The sequence below is a fragment of the Pan paniscus genome, chromosome 13, assembly GCF_029289425.2.
Source record: "Pan paniscus chromosome 13, NHGRI_mPanPan1-v2.0_pri, whole genome shotgun sequence".
Taxonomy (NCBI): domain Eukaryota; kingdom Metazoa; phylum Chordata; class Mammalia; order Primates; family Hominidae; genus Pan; species Pan paniscus.
In genome coordinates, this window is record NC_073262.2 from 80075210 (window position 1) to 80096074 (window position 20865).

The 20865-nt window shown below is 38.1% G+C and overlaps 1 protein-coding gene across 3 annotated transcripts in view; it reads left to right on the forward strand.

The window, feature by feature from the left end:
- AGPS (alkylglycerone phosphate synthase) overlaps positions 1 to 20865 on the forward strand; it is a 149458-nt gene that overhangs the window by 16523 nt on the left and 112070 nt on the right. For all 3 annotated transcript variants that reach the window (XM_003815523.5, XM_055108799.2, XM_063595447.1), the window contains one exon: positions 11074 to 11163. In XM_003815523.5, the coding sequence (XP_003815571.5) occupies positions 11074 to 11163 (90 nt within the window). The remainder of the gene's footprint in view (positions 1 to 11073; positions 11164 to 20865) is intronic.

Consider the following 20865-nt stretch of genomic DNA (forward strand, 5'->3'; position numbering starts at 1 on the left):
ACTACTGTTTTGTTTTGTTTTTTTTTCCTTACAATTGCAAGGTTTAAGAGTGAAAACAGAGCCCATACAATGGGAGGAGACCCAAAGGGGGTTGCCACTCCCAGCAAGAATGCTTGGGGTTTATATCCCAATCATTGTCCCTCCCCCTGTGCTCTCAGGTGATATATGATTTGACTATTTTTTTGTTTTTTACCTCCTGCTTTAGCCTAATTTGTATTTTAGTGAGCCCTCTTTACTATCTGATTGGTTGGGTGTGAGCTGAGTTACAAGCCCCATGTTTAAAGGTGGGTGCAGTCACCTTCCCAGCTGGGTTTAGGAATTCTTAGTTGGCTTAGGAAATCCAGCTAGTCTTGTCTCTCAGTCTCGGCTCTCAACAGGAAAACTCAAGTGCTGTTGGGGAGGTTGGCCGACGACCGCTCTTAACTGCTTCCTGCTGAATTGGGGGCATAGTAGGGGTCGTGCAGTTCAGATTTCCTCGGGAGGGGTGCCTTTGATCTCATCAACATTGGAGCATGGGCTAGTAGGCCGGTCTAGGGGTCCGCAGTAGATCTTAGTCATGGACTGCATCAGGGGCTCCATTTGAAGAACCATTTATAGTTTTACACCTTCTATTCTGGAAGAGACAAACTTAACAAGGAGGTTAAAGATACAGGGATTGAAACGTATGGCCTGCAGTGCAGGGGATTATTTCTTTGGCACACTTCACAGGCCCTGACTATCTGCTTGATAGTTTTTAAAAGGCCTGGTCCAGTAAATAATGATTTAGCCATCTGATGGGTGCTATCAATGCCTAAATGAAAGGTTTGGTGAAGGGTTTTAAGTAATTTCCATTGGTTAGCTGCAGGCAAGAGTATTTTTCCTTCTTCAGTGGCTAGCCATCCTGAGGGGAGGAAACTTGTCCTCATGAGGGTCCCCATTCTGTTTCTCCTGCCGAGTACTGCAGCTTGGTTTCCTGGAGGGGATTACCCCATACTAGGGGTCCTTCTGTAAGCATTTCTAATGGAGGGTCCTGCCTTGCGGCTCTTTTGGCTTCAATATCCGCTTGGCTGTTCACTTCTATTTCCCTTTCGTTTCCTTTCTGATGACCCTGGCAGCATAAGACTGCCACCTCTTTAGGTTTCTGTACAGCCAATAATAATCTCCTAAAGGCTTCCTGATGTTTGATAGGTGTTCCCTCGGAAGTTAGGAATTCCCTTTCTCTCCATGTTGCTGCGTGGGCATGGAGGACTAGGTAAGCATACCTAGAGTCTGTGTGTATATTTACCCTTTTTCCTTCTCCTAATTCTAGTATATAATGGCCCCTCCTTTTGCTAGAATGTCTCTCCCTAACAAAGGAGTGGGGCTTTCAAGCATAATTAGAAAGGCATGTGAAAAGAGTAAAGTTCCCCAGTCACAACTTAGTGGCTGGGAGAAGTATTTAGTGACTGCCTTAGGACCCCTCAGATAATGACAGATCTGGAGGACAGTTGTCCGGGACAGGGAGAGTAAGACTGAGAAGGCCACACCAGTGTCCAGGAGACAGTTAACCTCCTGGCCCTCAATGGTCAAGCATACCCGGGGCTCTGTGAGGGTGATGGCATGGGCTGGCGCTTACCCCAGGCACCCTCAGTCCTGCTGCTGGATCATCTGGTTAGTGGCTTCTGACTCAGAGATCCTTCGTCCCCTGGTGCAGTGGGCCTTCCAGTGATTCCCTTGACATAAGGGGCATGGACGAGGGGGTAGCTTATTTCTATTCGGACAATCTTTTTTAAAGTGTCCTTGTAGGCTGCACTGGAAGCAAGCCCTATTAGGCATTCAACTTGCCCAGCCTTTCGGTGTTCCAGAGCCTCAAAGTCCGCTTACGTAAGGGCCATGACTAAAGCGGTGACCTTTTTCTTAACTTGTTTGTCCCTTTCCGCCTGCTCTTCCTGATCTCTATTATAAAAAAACTGAGGTTGCCAAGTTCAGTAGGGTTTCTAAGTTTTGCTGCAGGCCTAAGGTGGACTTTTGAAGTTTTTTCTAATGTCTGCAACTGACTGAATAATAAACTTATCCTTTAAGATTAGTTGGCCTTCAATAGAGTCAGTTGACAGAGAGCTATGCTTCCTCAGTGCCTCCCTTAGTCTCTCCAGAAACGTGGTAGGATTTTCTTTCTTTCTCTGTGTTATAGTGGACATCACTGAATAATTTATAGGCTTCTTCCTAGTTTTCCTTAGTCCTTCTAGCACGCAAGTTAGTAAACGTCTGCGGCACCAATCTCCATGTTCTGATTCTGCATCCCAGTGAGGGTCTACACTGGGAACTACCTGCTGGCCTGTGGGGAATTGTTCTTTCCTCTGTTGTCATCCTATCATTGACCTGACTGAGATACCAGAGATTGCCAAACTCTCAGGTTGCAGTTATGGCAGCACTTTTCTCATTTGGGGTTAGTGTCTGATCTAGCAGTAACATTATATTTTTCCATGTCAGATCAAAGGATTGTCCTAACCCTTGTAAAACATCAATATAGCCATCAGGGTTATCTGATAATTTACCTAGGTCTATTTTAATTTGTCTCTCTCTCTCTGTCTGTCTTTCCTCTCCTTGACTTACTCAATTTGCTGTTATCCTGTTCTATTATGTTGTCGTAGACCCATAGTACTGGGTCATCAGTTCTAAGGCCCTGGCCAAGGAGCCAAGGCTTGGAGATTGTATTGCAGAGGGATAAGCTGGGTAGAAATCGGGGGAGGAGAGCATCTTACACAATGGGAGAGCAGTCCTCCTAGCCATTTACAAACTTGGGGCCCTGGCAAGTTGGTGGGGAACAGGTCCCACATAACTGTCGAGAGCTGTGTGGCTAAATTGGGAGGGACACGAGGGACAAGACTCCCTGGGTTGATAGCCTAGATGCCTAAGGACACAGCATAGAGCTTCATTAGATCCCTTTGGAGATACAACTTGCTCCAGTATGTGGGAGAGGAAATGAAAGTCTGAACCATTAGTATCTAGGAGGCAGGGATCGGAGGAAGTAGATTCAGAGGTAAGGAGAATTTTGGGGCTACACTTTCAAGAAAGTCATGGTCAGGACCCAGGAGGTATGGGTCAGGAGGAAAGGTGGGGTGCACGCATGGGTGACTGTTGAGTAGAGACTTCTGGCTGTGCCATGATCTCAACCGGCTAACGCTGGGAGTTCGGGATGACAGCTTTCTGCCTCTAGTTGGCCCTTGGCTTCCCCAGGAAAATTGAAAGCGGAAGCTGGTTCCAGGCAGATCAATGCTCCCAACCCAGAAGATTTGGGGGTTGTTAGAAAGCCTTTTCCCAGATAGCCTCACATCTGAGTCTTAAGTCTGGCAGCCACGCTAATCGTTTTTTTAACTGGCCGACAGGCACCCTGTATTTTCCTCTGATTCTAAGGAAGGATAGGATAGGATAGAATATCAAGCGAAAGTGGTCCAATATTACTCACCGCTTTGGAGAGTCCCTTCGTGGTTGCCAAAATGTTACCAGGGTGTCCTTGCTCCTAGAGCTCCCAAGATGTTGGCGGCCACTTCCAAGATGGCAGCAAGCCTCTTGTTCTCTGACCTGGGGTTCTTGGCCTCACGGATTCCAAGGAATGGAATCTTGGGCCATGTGGTGAGTGTTATAGCTCTATTAGAAGCCATGGGTCATGGAAGAGAACCTTGGAACCCAGCGACTAGTGTTCAGCTTGATTAGGATGAACTTGGGCACTTAGCTGTGCAGGAACAATGGCAAGCCTTTAGCCTGATCGGGAGTGGCAATGGGTGCCTCGCTGGATCAGGAGCACAGTGGACACCCTGCTGGATCTGGAGGGGTGGAAGTCAGCATCAGTGGTGGGTCTGCGATGGCGGCAAACAACAGTGGTGGATGGCAAGTGAAAGCACAGCTGGAGCCATAATAAACACAGACCAGAAGAGTATGCAGTTGCAAGATTTAATAGAGTGAAAACGGAGCTCCCATACAATGGGAGGGAACCCAAAGGGGGTTGCCCAACAATTACGGTTTACAACAAGAATACTGTGTACATCAAGCCGGTATGGATTTCAGTCTTGGTATTTTTAGGGTCATGCCAAGGGTATTGTTGGTCTGTCCCCAAAGGACAGCTGGGGAAGGGAACTTAGGCTTGGTTTCAATGCTAAAATGGCATATAGATTTTTGGAGACATTTGCATTTTCTTTGTCTGTGTTCAGTTTTGTAGTTTCTACAGAAATGCAAGGCTCTACCAGAAATGGCTTTGGTCACTTATGGGTTGGTCAGTATAATAAGCTTGTGATACAATTCCTTTTTTAATTACTAACAAGCATGGAGTGAGCAATGAAAGTGAATTGGCATTTTCCCAGTTGGTGGTAGAGACAGTCTGGGGTTGGTTGCTAAAATTGCCATATTGGGTAGATTACAAGTGGACAATGAAGGGAAAAATCATGAAATTTAAAGTATAGTCCAGGGAACACAAGAGTCCAAGTGAAGGATATATCCTTTTCTCTTTGTCCTTTGCTATGACAACCTCCTGATGCAGATTTGGATTGTTTTCCTCATTACGTAGACCAACACCTGAGGGTAAAGGGTAGGATGGTTGTTTCTTTCCAGGCTTTCAGAATGGCAGGTACCAAGCTTGTGTGAGTGGATATGTGGGTACACACCTGCCCTTACCACAAAATATTTGTAACATATACTACTAAATGTATGAATGACTAATAGTGTGTATTTCCATTTTCAAATGCGTCATTCAAACAGTAACAAGTTTCTAATTGGTAGATTATGGTGTAGTGTGTGAGAGAAGTGTGGGAGTAAAGAATGGCACCCCAAGAACCTGAAGTGATTAGTGACTGCCCAGAGTATTCTGTCAATGTGTGGTAAAGCTGGTCTTGCCTTATTTGCCCTTCTTGCCCCCCGCCCCTTTCCTGTGCCTCTGTTTAGAATTTTTCCCCTTTATACCTGTATATTACTTTTTCTTTCACTCATTTATTCATGATAAATGTAGTAGGAATTGGACCTTTGGGACGCAGTTTTTGAGCCTTGAATTCAAGTTTTAAAAGGTTTCTTTCTTTTCTTTTTTTTGAGACAGGACCTCACTCTGTCACCCAGGCTGGAGTGCAGTGGCAATCATGGCTCACTGCAACCTTGAACTCTTGAGCTCAAGGGATCCTTCTGCCTTGGCCTTATAGTAGCTGGGATTACAGGCTTGCACCACCACACCTGGCTTTTATTTTATTTTATTTTTGAGAATTAGGGGTCCCGCTGTATTGCTCAGGCTTATTTTGAACTTCAAGGCTCAAGTTATCCTCCCACCTTGGCCTCCCAAAGTGGTGGGATTACAGGTCATTGTGCTCGGCCTTAAAAAGTTTTTTAGAGTGCTAGTTTCTTGTGGACTATAAAAAGTTGACTGTAGGTAGTTAAATGTATATTTGGTTTACCATATAGTTGAAGCTGTTTAATTCATAATGGAATTCTATCATTCAAGAAAATTTGTAGCTATTGCTAAGAAGCCCAATAGATTTTATAATAAACTATCGTGAAAGTTCTGTGTATATATGGAAGAAAGAATTATTTTCTCAGAACAGAGAGAAACTGCACTGAGATTCAAAGGCTGAGCAGCATATTTGCCTCAGGTTCAGAGAGTTGTGGTAACATACATTTTTAATGTATGGTATTTGTGTGAGGCCTCTAATTTTCCTCCATCTCTGATTACTAATTTCATCTGCCTATCCCATGGGTGCCTATGAAGGTTCGTGTGTGTGTGTGTGTGTATAATGTATATAATATACATATATGATGAATGCATTATAAATAATATATCTGGATATATTATATATAATATTTTGTGTTTTGTGAAATATGCAGTGTTATTTAGTGTGTATATTTTTAATTCCCTTAAATGCTGTTTTACTATGGATTTTATTGTTTCTCCTTTGTGTTTACCACTGTTTTAAACATTTCATCGTGTTTCTATATGCATATCTATTCAACTTACTGCTTTTGATTGTTGCATTAATATTTCATGGAATGCATTTTCCACATTACTTATCTGCTTCTCTAGTGATGCCTCCAGCTACTCTTACAAACAATGCTCCAGGGAATATATCAAATGTGTTCCCTTATGGAATTGTATATGAATTTCCTATGCAATATATACCCAGGAGTTGTATAGTTGGGTCATAGAATTGGCATTACCTATGAAAGCTTACTACATGATTGTTCTGCGGAGTGGCTTACCAGTATGCATGTGGATTCCTTTTCTTCATGTTCTTGTTAACAACTTTCTGTGTTCTCAAATCTCATATTTAAGCCACTTTGCATTATCACACTGCTAAGAATTATCACATTGATTAATAACTTATTATATCACAGGGTCACATTTTTATTCTGGCAACTAGAGCTGAAAAACTTACAATGGGGATATTGAGGGAAGATTGAAATTCTTGTTGAAGTTTAAAGTGTTGCATGATAATGTTCAAGAAGGCTCACTGTCTAGAGGACACAGATTATACCTTGTTGACCCATCTAGAAACATGATCTTATCAGAGTCCTCAAGTTGATTACATTTAGATAGTCTGACTGCCCTCACCAGTTACCAAAGTTAATTAACAAGCCAATAAACTAATTCATGATGAAAAGTAAAACTATAGATCCTTTTGGCCATTTCAGTTGTCCTTTTTTTTTTCTCTCTAGGAAATCACAATATTATCAGATGAAGGTAGCTTTGTGAGTTTTATATCAGGGCAAGAGGAAATATTGATCTGAAGAGTGAAGCATCTTTTATTAGAATTTTGATTATTGGAATTTTATCAGAAAAACTTTTTAAAAAAGTTATTAGATAGCTGAACTTTTACAGTTGTTAACCCAGAATGAAAGTAGCTAAAATCATTTTTTCCTTTTCCTTATTTTCTAGTGAAAAATATTATGACTATTATGATTAGAAATAGCAATGTAGAAACCATGCATATGTATCAGGATGTTTGCAGTTTATTACTAGTAGAGGAATAGTAGTGTGACAACCAGTCTGTAAACAGAGACTTCAAAGTGAAAATTTCCCATTTTAAGAATAAAGAAACTCTTTATGGTTTTTATAATAGTAAGGCTAAATCTAAATATTTCACCTAAAGATTGTATAATAACAGCCCTGAAAAATGCAAAATGCTGAATATGTACATCATGTACATATCATGGGAGAATACTGCCACCTTGTGCATATAGGATGCTATTTTATGTCTCCATTTTCTTTTGTTACACCAGCTAATACTTGCTTTTTCAGTTTGGTACTGTGGTTAGATGTGTAAATGTGTAAAACATTTATTTTTTTATGCAGTAAAATCAAGCCAACTATTCTTTCGGCAGGGGGAGGGTTTTTTTTTTTTTTTTTTTGAGACGGAGTCTTGTTCTGTCACCCAGCCTGGAGTGCAGTGGTGTGATCTCGGCTCACTGCCACCTCCGCCTCCCAGGTTCAAGCGATTCTCCTGCCTCAGCCTCCTGAGCACCTGGGACTACAGGCACGTGCCACTACACCCAGCTAATTTTTTTTTTTTAATTTGTAGTAGAGATGGGGTTTCACTATATTAGCCAGGATGGTCTTGATCTCCTGACCTTGTGATCTGCCCACCTTGGCCTCCCAAAGTGCTAGGATTACAGGCGTGAGCCACTGTGCCTGGCCCGGTCTTGTTTTTTGAAAGATGTTAAATTTGGTATAGTTAGCTCTAAGAATTGGAATGTCTGAGAGATCATACTGGTTAATTGACCTCTGGGGTTAGTTGAGAATTGGATTCTTTTATTTGAATCTTATGGAAAGTTGATGATTCTTTAATCATTCTTCATTTTAGTGCTTGCAGTACTTTGGGGTTATTCTGAATGGCAGAATTCATTACACTATCGGAGGTATAGGGAATTTGGCTTCTGACACAAACATATCCCTTGATTTTTAAATGTTTTCCTTCAGCTGAAGTGCAGAAGAATTACTACAACACAGGGTGAGTGAGCATCCTTAATTTGAAAATCTAAAATCCACAATGTTCCAACATTGGAAACTTTTTGAACACTGTCATGAGATAGTGATTCCTTTGCTTCCTGATAGTTCAGTGTATACAAACTCTGTTTCATGCACAAAACCATTAAAAATATTGTATAAAATAATCTTCAGGCTATGTGATAAGATGTATATGAAACATAAATAAATTTTATGTTTGGACTTGGGTCCCATCCCCAAGAAATCTCATTGTGTATATGTAAATATTCCAGAATCTGAAAAATATCTGAAATGTGAAACACTTCTGGTCCCAAGCATTTTGGATAAAGGATACTCAACCTATAATAACATGTAATAGTTTCTTGAAACACTATTGATGTAAATAAAAAAATGAGTTCTTTCAAATATTCTGGTTATCTGACAGCCTGACTTAGATGGGTTTCAGATATTATTGCCTCTCTGAAGAGGAAGAATTATGAGACTGGAAGTCAGCCTTTGGATACTCACAACTAACTTAGCTGCGTGACCAGGGATGCTTCTCTGGGCAGTTTCTTTATCTGAAAAATGAGCAATTGAACTGGATGGGTTCTGAGGATCTTTTTAGTTTTCAAATTCTGTGACTATATAAAGTTTTACTCTAATTTTAAAATGTTATGCTGTAATACCGTTCAAAATACTTCTATGTATAAGAAGTTATTAAAAAATTTAATCATATAGTTATATTTAACTATCAGAGTATATACTAGTAATTTGGTGGGGATGGGGTTGGAATATGTGTACATAAAAGTTTAAAACTAGAAGCCTGGGAAATTTACCTGTTTTTTATTTAACACCTGGGGTACTTGAAGATATCAGAAGATTGGTTTGGGGGTAATCTAGATTTTAATTGTATATGATTTATGCATAATCCTGTTTTGGGTATAAATGCATTCCAAATGCCTACATTCAACTTCTGAGAAGACTCCAAAAGTTGATATAAATATGGTAAAGTCCATTTCATAAGCCCAATTTTATGACTGGGATGAAAAGAGAGAAAAAGGTACCTACAGTTGAAAATTTGGAAGTTCTTTAGAATATTACCCAACTTGAAAATTTACGGCCAAAGACTCTTCAGGATGTAAATCCCTTCATTTTATAGTGTATAACAGCAGATCTTTCCTGCTATCTTGATTCATTTCCTCATGAAGTGCTAAGAATGAACCCATGTGACCAAGTTTAGCTTTTTACTTTGGGGCCATCTGGGGATAAGTTTTTAAATTCTAGGGATAATTTTAAGGAAAATGATTTTCGTTGTTAAGCTACATAAACATGCCAAATTCAACCTCTGTACTGAAATGATTTCCCTGTGCCTTGCCTTGAGATTTTTGCATTTATTTTGTGTAATACCAAATTACTATTTTGTAGAGAACAGAATTATAATAAATGTTGAAATTCACTAATAAAATGCAATCACATAAAATCTATGCATATTATAGGCCATTAAAGATGTTAATGTATTAAAATATACATTTATCCTTCTGATTATTGAAATATAAGAAAATACTAAGTAAATTATACTTCATAAAAGTGAAGATAATTTAATCATGAAAAAAAGCGAAATGGAAAATATCCTAATCTGTTTTTAGAATGTGAAAATCTTATGGTTCAATACCAAGTTTTGGCATCAAAAAAAAAAAAAGTAAAATCTTAAGAAAATGTGTGTGTCACTGGTAACATTAGTCGTGATGTTTCTCCATAGAGATTTTTCCAAAAGCTCCGTTCCAAAATCTCTCTCTGCAATGAGGTAGGAATGTTATGGGATTAGAAAAAATATTTGGTGTTAGTTTATAACTAATCTACAAATCCAGTCTCTGGATTGATACTCTTCAGATATTTTGAAGTTTTTGTAGAGGGACTGTAGCTTTTATTAATAGCAAATCATAGTTGTAAACAGAGCATTCCTAGTTTCTTTGTCTTAATTTTATGTATAGATGGAGATTTCAGCTCATAATTAATTACCTGTATCTGGCTTAGTTGTATTATGTTCATGTTCATTTGTTTGAAAAGCCTTTGAACTAGAACAAGAATTATGATTGTAATAAAAAAACTTGCTTGTCAGTTGTTATTTTCTTCTTTCTTGAGAATTACAGAGAATAAGAAGAACACTTTCTAATGAGTGCATCTTTATTTTGAAATTTTAATGCAGCAAATAACTTTCAAGATAGAAAAGGGTTTTTGTTAAGTTATTTGCACCATAAACTGCATAGTTGAATTTGTAGTAAGAAGACTCACCACCAATTTATTTCAGTAGCCAAGATCAAACTAGGGTACTATGCCAAAACATGTAATAAAAAGTGATGCAATACTTCAGCATGATTGCTTTTTATGTTTTGTACAGGTCCAGACCTATCTATTCTTACATGATGTGCAAAATTGAATTATTCAACCATTGATTTTGATAAATAAGGATTTTTACAACTATGAAATATTGGTGTTTTGCAAATTAAAAATAGCATGTTATGAAATATTGGTATTTTGGAAATTAAAAATAGCATGTTATTTTGAAATATTGAAAGTGAGTATGGCCATTAACTGTTACAATATGTAGGTCAAGGTAGAGATTGGTAGCTATATGGAATTTGAAGAATTTAGAATGTAAACCCAGCACTGAGATTTTTAATCTACTTTATTGTGTCTACTACTAGTCAGTCTACTTGGTAAATTGGTCTTTTTTTAAAAATCGTAGCAGAAGGTTAATGATTATGATTTTTTTCTCATATGTGTAAAACTTTGTTTCCTTAGTTTTAATTGCAAAACTTTTTAGGTCATTCTACAGTGTAAACCCAATAACATGTACAAAATGAGACATTTATATTTTAAGCATATCTTCTTCCTTTTTGCAACTTTTTATTTCTTCCTTTGAATGCATTACATTTATTGGTTGTAGCCCTCTGTGAAGCAGGTGCTGCTCATCAGAGTGATTCTATATTCAGAAATATTAGTATATGGACATTTTAATGTGTGCTAATTTTATTTAACCTTATACAGTATTTGTGGGCATAAGGTATTTTAGATGATTGTGAGTTAATAATCAATGATATACTGTACAGTTTTAAGATGTTTAGCATTGGTCTCACTTATATATTTTTTCTTCTCACTAGGCAAGAAGTTATGAAATGGAATGGATGGGGATATAATGATTCTAAATTCATCTTCAATAAGAAGGGCCAAATTGAATTGACTGGGAAAAGGTAACCCTGGTTTATTTCTTCTTTTGTTCCTCCTTTAATTCTTTCTTTCTATGAAAAATTTTAAACACACGTGAAAATATAATGATTCCTCCTTGAGTTTAAACATTATCAACATTTTGCCATAACTGCTTTTTTTCTCCTGGTAATATTTCAAATTCTGATGTTGTCATGTCACCTCTAAATATATGTATTTGTGTGTGTGTATATATATATTATATGTCTTAAAAAATAAGGACCTAATATAACCAATTATATAATATTATATATCCAAAATAGCAAAAAATTTTTATCTAGTTATCCAGTTCATATTCACATTCTCCAGTTGTCTCACAAACATCTTTTATAGGTAGTTTATTTGTGTCAGGATCCAAATAATGTCTATAAGCCACCCACCACCCAATTCCCATGCCATTCAGTTTTTTCAAAGTAGCTTCATATTTAAATCTGGTAATTTACAAGGAGTGTGGGTTATTATGAAAGGTGAATGATTTTAGGTCTGTGTGAATATAAATAGTATTTTAAAAAATTAGCTTCTGAGATAAATTAGGAAAGAAGTGATAGGGAAAGATCAGTCATTTTTGTGATAGCTTTTCTATGTCTTAAATGTGGTTATTTGTTGATAAGAATTACAAAGCATATTTGTTCAATCATACCTCAGTAAAACTGGAAAAATATTAAAAAGAATTCTAAAGGATATTTGTGTTATTCCTGTTTGTTCTAGATATGGTCAGAATTGTAAAATGAGTTCTTTGTTGGTTTTAAGCAATACTGCCTTTGCCAAAGCTCTGTTTTTGGTTTGTCTGTTGAATTTTGATACATTTGAAAGGGCAGTGAGTACAAATATGTAATACTTAAATGCTGGAACCAAAAATAAAAAGAAATTGAGACTAAGTAAAAAATTGGATTAGATATATTATGAGTCTATTCCAGTATTGTACCCTGATTTAATATCTATTGGACATTACTATACTTAAGTTAATGTTTTTAAAACATGTGCTATATCAGTATATTAAAATGTCAGCAAAGTAAGTTTCATTCCTTTGGAGAAGTTATTTATTTCCTTTTCATTGCAATGTATTAATAATTTTTCTATTTTTCTGACATTAATATTTTGTACCTAAAATAAAACCTCAGGAATAGTAATTTGAAAGTAATTTTAATGAAGTTCTGAAGATGTACATTTGACTTTTTTTTTAATTAGGAAAATAAATATTATCTGTGTTCTCATTCCCATCCTTAATTGTGACTGGGTAGCAAGCAATGGAGGCTTAGTTGAGAAATTGTGTAATTCAGGTAGTAGGGATTTCTGGTTAATATCAGATTTACCAGTGTTCTAAATGTGGAATCTTTTATGTTTTATTTAAATAGAATAATGTCTAATACAGTAGAAACATCGATGTAGAGATCAGCTTTTCAAAATCTTCTGAAGGAGTAAAAATTAATCTTCTGAACTTAGAAAACCAAATTTCTCTCTTCTCGGACACTGTCCTCATTTCTCCTTCTCTTTTTCTCTGTGTTTGGACCTTGAAGGTATACAGTATTTCTGTTTTATGCAACAGGGTAGATAGTCACTTGTATTTCAGCAAAGTCTTCTGTACAGTACTGTAGGCCATGTAATGGTTTATATGAGAAGGTGTGTGTATATATGTGTGTGTGTGAAATGAATGACTAGTCATAAAACATCACAGGTAATTATATCTTAGTGGGTCCCATGGTTTCAGGATCTCGTTCTTATTTTGGGTGTTCTGGCACTTGATTTGTCAGTTTCCTGGAAGAGATGAGGCTGTAGGGGTCTGACACACATGCCACACTTCTAAGAAACTGATTTAAAAAATTAGAACCTCAGTGTATTCATTTATGGTTAGATTATTCCTTTTTCAGGGTATGGAATACTTGTTAGTGCCCTTTCTGATGTTAGGGTATCTAGAGAACAACATTTGCAACTTAGATATTCTTTGGAGAGCATACATTCAGAACAAAGGAGATTTGATGGTCTTGATAGAGATTTTTATACAGGCTGTAATAGAACCAGAGAATTTATCTGTTGGTTTTAATGGGTTACTACCACTCCTACCAGAATGCATTCCTTAAAGGCCTCATTTCTTTGCATTGTTGACTCCTAAGTCAGAGTCCAGTGGGGGAGAGGGAGAATAAGGGTTCATCTGACTGGAAGAGCCTGCAAGGGAGACCAGGAAAGTGAATATCTGGCAAATTTGCATTAGTGGAGGGTAGCTTTTGCCTTCCTTCAAGACTTAGACAAAGGATAATTCCCCAAACGTATAAATGGGATTTAGGTGCTCTGAGATTAAATATATACTAAACAAACAATAACTAAAATGGAATAACAAAACAAAATTCAATTCCCATTTTGGTGGGAAGCACCAGTACCTTGTCACAGGATAATAAACTGGGTTGAATTGAATAATAACTTTCTCTATATCTAGTCTGTTTTCCTAAGAATAATTGGTGAATGAGTAGGTTTCTCTGATTTTTATCAGAAAACATTTACAAACACTCTTAAGATAATAATATCTACTATTTATTGAGTATCTACTGAGTTACCTTACAATAACCCTATCAGATGGATAGAGTTACCTTCTTAAAAATAATGAGGATGAGGAAAGTTAAGTAGCTTACCTGAAGTCACCTGCTCAGTGGTAAATTGGGATTAAAAACCAGGTGTTTTTTTAAACTTCATTCTTCTGCAGTTTCTATTATACTGTGCTTCTGAGTTATTTCTGCAGATAACTAAACTCATCCACTGTACTGATCTTGTTCTGTCTTCAAACCCTGGGAGCACTACACTCTGTATACCAGCACGGTAGAATTAGTCATATCATAAAAGGTTATCTTGTGTCAAAAATTCCTATTGTTACTGTGAAAGGCAAAGGGGAGAAGCGTAAGAAGATTGTGATATTCCTGAAAGAGAAAATGGAATTCATGACTACAAAGGCTGAGTACAAGAAAACACTGTTTGGCTGAACAGTATTAATTCACTCTTATTTATTAATAATATTAGATGGTAAGGACAATTTTTGAAATTTTTTATAGAGACTTTCTATTCTGGCAGTGAGGTAGACAGAAATAATTCAGGCTCCTCGCCTTCTATAACCATACAGAAAAGTTGGATAAAATATTAGAAGAAAGAAATATAACAGAGCTGGAAAGAAAGAAAGGGAAATCCCAGGTGCCAGAAACTAATGTGATTATCAGTGAAAATTGATGAGGTGTGGGGTTCTCCTATTTCTGATCCAAAGAACATTGAAAAGGTAGATTTTTATACGGATATGTAGTTGATTGTCTATATTTTGCGGGAGGGCGACTTTGACATTTCAAACCCAGGCATTACATTGTAAGCAATTATTAGAAGCTGTTATAAAATAACAGCTTTTCCCCTATGTTAGGAGAAGAGTCTGAAATTTTTTTCTGAGCAGTCTATCTTCTGAACAGATTTATAATTTATCAGTTTATAAATCTCTAGATTTATCACTTACCACTCTTATTCCTTCTAAGTATGAGTGAATTTAGTCCTCCTGGGTTTAAGCAGCATAAGGCAATACTCTGGAGCCAATTCTAGAGATTTTTTTTTTTCCTTCAGCTTTTAAGTTCTGGGGTACATGTGCAGGATGTGCGGGTTTGTTACATAGCTAAACGTGTGACATGGTGGTTTGCTGCACAGATCAACCCATCCCCTTGGTTATTAGGTTATTAAGCCCACTATCCATTAGCTGTTTTTCCTGATGCTCTCCTTCCTTCTACTGCTCCCCTTGATGGGCCCCAGTGTATGTTGTTCCCCTCCCTGTGTTCATGTGTTCTCATTGTTCAGCTCCCACTTATAAGTGAGAACATGCGGTGTTTGGTTTTCTGTTCCTGTGTTAGTTTGCTGAGGATAATGGCTTCCAGCTCTATCCATGTCCCTGCAAAGGACATGATTGTGTTCCTTTCTGTGGCTGCATAGTATTCCATGGTGTATATGTACCATATTTTCTTTATCCAGTCAATCATTGATGGACATTTGGGTTGATTCCATGTGTTTGCTATTGTGAATTGTGCTGCAATGAACATATGCATGCATGTATCTTTATAATAGAATGATTTTTTTTTTTGCCCGTACAACTATTTAATGTCTGTATGCCTCTGAATAGTAATTAGGAGAAAACATATGGAAATGAAAAGTATTTCAAATTTTAAAATCTTGAAACAGAAAGCAATATTTATAATGTATCTATTCCTTTGTGTATTTACCCAGTAAGGGGATTGCTGGGTCAAATGGTATTTCTGCCTCTAGATCTTTGAGGAATCACCACACTGTCTTCCACAATGGTTGAACTGATTTACAGTCCACCAGTGTAAAAGCATTCCTTTATTTCTGCAACCTCGCCGGCATCTGTTGTTTCTGGACTTTTTAATAATTGCCATTCTGACATGAGGTGGTATCTCATTGTGGTTTTGATGTGCGTTTCTCTAATGATGAGTGATGCTGAGCTTTTTTTCATGTTTGTTGGCTGCATGAATGTCTTCTTTTGAGAAGTGTCTGTTCATGTCCTTTGCCCACTTTTTAATGGGGTTGGTTTTTTCTTGTAAATTTGTTTAAGTTCCTTGTAGACTCTGGATATTAGACCTTTGTCAGATGCTCCGATTGCAAAAATTTTCTCCCATTCTGTAGGTTGTCTGTTCACTCTGATGATAGTTTCTTTTGCTGTGCAGAAGCTCTTTAGTTTAATTAGATCTCGTTTGTCAATTTTGGCTTTTGTTGCGATTGCTTTTGGCATTTTTGTCGTGAAATCTTTGCCCATGCCTATGTTCTGAATGGTATTGCCTAGATTTTTTTCTGGGGTTTTTATAGTTTTGGGTTTTACATTTAAGTCTTTAATCCATCTTGAGTTAATTTTTGTGTAAGATGTAAGGAAGGGATATAGTTTCAATTTTCTGCGTATGCCTACCCAGTTCTCCCAGCACCATTTATTAAATAGGGAATCCTGGCCGGGCGCAGTGGCTCACACCCGTAATCCCAGCACTTTGGGAGGCTGAGGCGGGTGGATCACCTGAGGTCAGGAGTTTGAGACCAGCCTGACCAACATGGAGAAACCCTGTCTCTACTAAAAATACAAAAATTAGCAGGGCATGGTGGCGCATGCCTATAATCCCAGCTACTCGTGAGGCTGAGGCAGGAGACTCGCTTGAACCCAGGAGGCGGAGGTTGCGGTGAGCCAAGATCACGCCATTGCACTCCAGCCTGGGCAACAAGAGTGAAACTCTGCCTAGAAAAAAAAAAAAAAAGGAAATCCTTTCCCCATTGCTTGTTTTTGTCAGGTTTGTTGAAGATCAGATGGTTGTAGGTGTGCAGTCTTATTTCTGGGATCTCTATTCTGTTCCATTGGTCTATGTGTCTGTTTTTGTGCCAGTACCATGATGTTTTGGTTACTGTAGGCTTGTAGTATAGTTGGAACTTGGGTAGTGTGATGCCTCCAGCTTTGTTCTTTTTGTGTAGGATTGTCTTGGCTATACAGGCTCTTTTTTTATTCCATATGAATTTTAAAATAGTTTTTTCTAGTTCTGTGAAGAATGTCAATGATAGTTTAATGGGAATAGCATTGAATCTATAAATTACTTGGGTAGTATGGCCATTTTCACAATATTGATTCTTCCTATCCATGAGCATAGAATGTTTTTCCATTTGTTTGTGTCTTCTCTGAGTTCCGTGAGCAGTGATTTGTAGTTGTCCTTGAAGAGGTCCTTCATTTCCCTTGTTAGATGTATTCATAGGTGTTTTATTCTCTTTGTAGCAATTGTGAATGGGAGTTCATTCATGATTTGGCTCTTTTCTTGCCTGTTGTTGGTGTATAGGAATACTAGTGATTTTTGCACATTGATTTTGTATCCTGAGACTTTGCTGAAGTTGCATATCAGCTTCAGAAGCTTTTGGGCTGAGATGATGGGGTTTTCTAGATACAGGATCATGTCATCTGCAAACAGAAACAGTTTGACTTCCTCTCTTCCTATTTGAATTTTCTTTATTTCTTTCTCTTGCCTGGTTGCCCTGGCCAGAACTTCCAATACTATGTTGAAAGTAGTGGTGAGAGAAAGCATCCTTGTCTTATGCTGGTTTTCGAGGAGAATGCTTCCAGCTTTTGCTCATTCTGGTATAATATTGACTGTGAGTTTGTTATATATGGCTCTTATTATTTTGAAGTATGGTCCTTCAATCCTTACTTTATTGAATTTTTAACATGAAGAGGTGCTGAATTTTATCTAAGGCCTTTTCTGTGTCCATTGAGATAATCATGTGGTTTTTGTCTTTAGTTCTGTTTATGTGATAAATTACATTTATTGATTTGCATATGTTGAACCAACCTTGATTGTGGTGGATAAGCTTTTTGATGTATTGCTGGGTTCAGTTTGCCAGTATTTTATTTAGGATTTTTGCATTGATGTTCATCAGGGATATTGGCTTGAAGTTTTCTTTTTTTGTTGTTGTGTCTCTGCCAGGTTTTGGTATCAAAATGATGCTGATCTCATAAAAGGAGTTAGGTAGCAGTCCCTCCTTTTCAATTTAGTTTCAGTAGAAATGGTACCAGCTCTTCTTTGTACCTCTAGTAGAATTCAGCTGTAAATCTGTCTGGTCCTGGGCTCTTTTTGGTTGGCAGGCTATTACTGTCTCATTTTCAGAACTCATTACTGGTCTATTCAGGGATTCAGGTTCTTCCTGGTTCAATCTTGGGAGGGTGTATATGTCCAGGAACTTATCCACTTTTTTCTAGATTTTCTAGTTCATGTGCATAGAGGTGTTGATAGTATTCTTTGATGATTGTTTGTATTTCTGTAGTGTCAGTGGTGGTATCCCCCTTATCATTTTTGATGGTGTCTGATTCTTCTCTCTTTTCTTCTTTATTAGTCTAGCTAGCAATCTGCCTATTTATTTTTTCAAAAAACCAGCTCCTGGATTCATTGGCTTTTTGAAGGGTTTTTCACATCTCTATCTTCTTCAGTTCTGCTCTGATCTTGGTTATTTCTTGTGTTCTGCTACCTTTGGAGTTTGTTCTTGGTTCTCTAGTTCTTTTAGTTGTCATGTTAGGTTGTTAATTTGAGATCTTTCTAGCTTTTTGGTGTGGGCATTCTAGTGCTATAAATTTTCCTCTTAACACTGCTTTAGCTGCACCCCAGAGATTCTGGTACTTTGTTTCTTTGTTCTCATTAGTTTCAAATAACTTCTTGATTTCTGCCTTAATTTCACCCAGGAGTCATTCAGGTTGTTCAGTTTCCATGTAGTTGTGTGGTTTTGGGTGATTTTTTTAGTCTTGATTCTAACTTGATTGTGTTGTGGTCTGAGAGACTGTTATGATTTCAGTTATTTTGCATTTGCTGGGGGGTGTTTTAATTCCGATTACGTGATCAATTTTAGAGTAAGTGTTGTGGCAATGAGAAAAATATATATTTTGTTGTTTTTGGGTGGAGGGTTCTGTAGATGTCTATCAAGTCTGCTTGATCCAAAGCTGAGTTCAGGTTTTGAATATCTTTTAATTTTCTGTCTCAGTGATCTGTCTAATATTGTCAGTGGGATGTTAAAGCCTCTCACTATTATTGTGTGTGAGTATAAGTCTCTTTGTAGGTCTCTAATAATTTGCTTTATGGATCTGGGTGCTCCTCTATTGGGTACATATATATTTAGGATATTTAGCTCTTCTTGTTGAATTGAACCCTTTACCATTATGTAATGCTCTTCTTTGTCTTTTTTGGTCTTTGTTGGTTTAAAGTCTGTTTTGTCAGAAACTAGGATTGTGACACCTGCTTTTTTCTGTTTTGCATTTGCTTGGTAAATTTTCCTCCATCCCTTTCTTTTGAGTTCATGTGTGTCTTTGCATTTTACATGGGTCTCTTGACAGCATGCTAATGGGTCTTGACTCTTCACCCACCTTGCAATTCTGTGTCTTTTAATTCGGGCATTTAGCCCATTTACATTTAAGGTTTTTATTATGTGTGAATTTGATCCTGTCATCATGATGCTAGCTAGTTATTTTGCATACTTGTTTATGTGGTTGCTTCATAGTGTCACTGGTCTGTGTACTTCATTGTGTTTTTATAGTGGCTGGTAACCATTTTTCTTTTTCATATTTAGTGCTTTCTTCAGGAGCTCTTGCAAGGCAGGCCTGGTGGTGATGAATTCCTTCAGCGTTTGCTTGTCTGGAAAGGATCTTCTTCTTCGCTTATGAAGCTTAGTTTGGCTGGATATGAAATTCTAGGTTGAAAATTCTTTTCTTTAAGAATGTTGAATTCTTAAACATTGGCCCCCAATCTCTTCTGGCCTGTAGGGTTTTTGCTGAGAGGTCTGCTGTTAGTCTGATGGGTTTCCCTTTGTAGGTGACCTGGCCTTTCTCTCTGGCTACCCATAACATTTTTTCTCTCTTTTCAACCTTTGAGAATCTGATGATTATGTGTCTTGGGGTTGATCTCATGGAGTATCTTACTGGGGTTCTCTGGACTTCCTGCATTTGAATGTTGGCCTGTCTTGCTGGTTGGGGAAGTTCTCCTGGATTATATTCTGAAGTATGTTTTCCAACTTGGTTCCATTCTCTCCATCTCTTTCGGGTACCCCAATCAGTCATGGGTTCAGTCTTTTTTACATAGTCCCACATTTCTCAGAGGTTTTGTTCATTTCTTTTCATTCTTTTTTCTCTATTCTTGTCTGCCTTGAAGACTATAGTCTTCAAGCTTTGAGATTCTTTCCTCCACTTGGTCTGTTCTGCTATTGATACTTGTGATTGCATTGTGAATTTCTTGTGTTGTGTTTTTCAGCTGCATCAGATTAGTTATGCTCCTCACTAAACTGGCTCTTCTGGTTTTCAGCTCCTGTATTGTTTTATCATGATTCTTAGCTTTTTTGCATTGGGTTAGAGCATGTTCCTTTAGCTCAGCGAAGTTCGTTGTTACCCACCATCTGAAGCCTACTTCTGTGATTTCAACCATCTCAGCCTTAGCCCAGTTCTCTGCCCTTGCTGGAGAGGTATTGTGGTCATTTGGAGGAGAAGAGGCACTCTGGCTTTTTGAGTTTTCAGTATTTTTGCATTGATTCTTTCTCATCTTTGTGGGATTATCTAGCTTCAATTTTTTGAGGTTGCTGACCTTTGAGTGGGATTTTTGTGTGGTCTTTTTTTTGATGCTGTTGTTGTTGCTTTCTGTTTGTTTGTTTTTCTTTTAACAGGCCACTTTTTCGTAGGGCTGCTGTGGTTTGTTTGGGGATTGCTCGTGACCCTATTTGCCTCATTTTTCCCAGACCTGGAGGTATCACCAGTGGAGGCTGTGAAACAGCAAAGATGGCAGCCTGCTTTTTCCTCTGGGAGCTCCGTCCCAGGGTGGGTAGTGACCTGTTGCTGGCCTGGATGCTCCCATAGGGTGTCTGGAGACCCCTGTTGGGAGCTCTGACACAGTCAGGAGGAACAGGATGGCTGGGTTTTGGTGGAGCAGCTGTGCCATGTTGGGGATAACCCTTTCATGTCCAGACTGCCTGGACTCTTCAGAGCCAGCAGGCTGGAAAGGCTGAGTCAACTGAACTGCAGAGACATCGGCTGTCTCTCCCCCAAGGGGCTCTGTCCCAGGGAGAGATCAGAGTTCTGTCTGTGTCACCCTGTCTGGAGTTGCTGAAATTCCCACAGGGAGTCCCCACCCAATGAGGAGCAATGGATTGGGGTCCCACTTAAAAAAAGC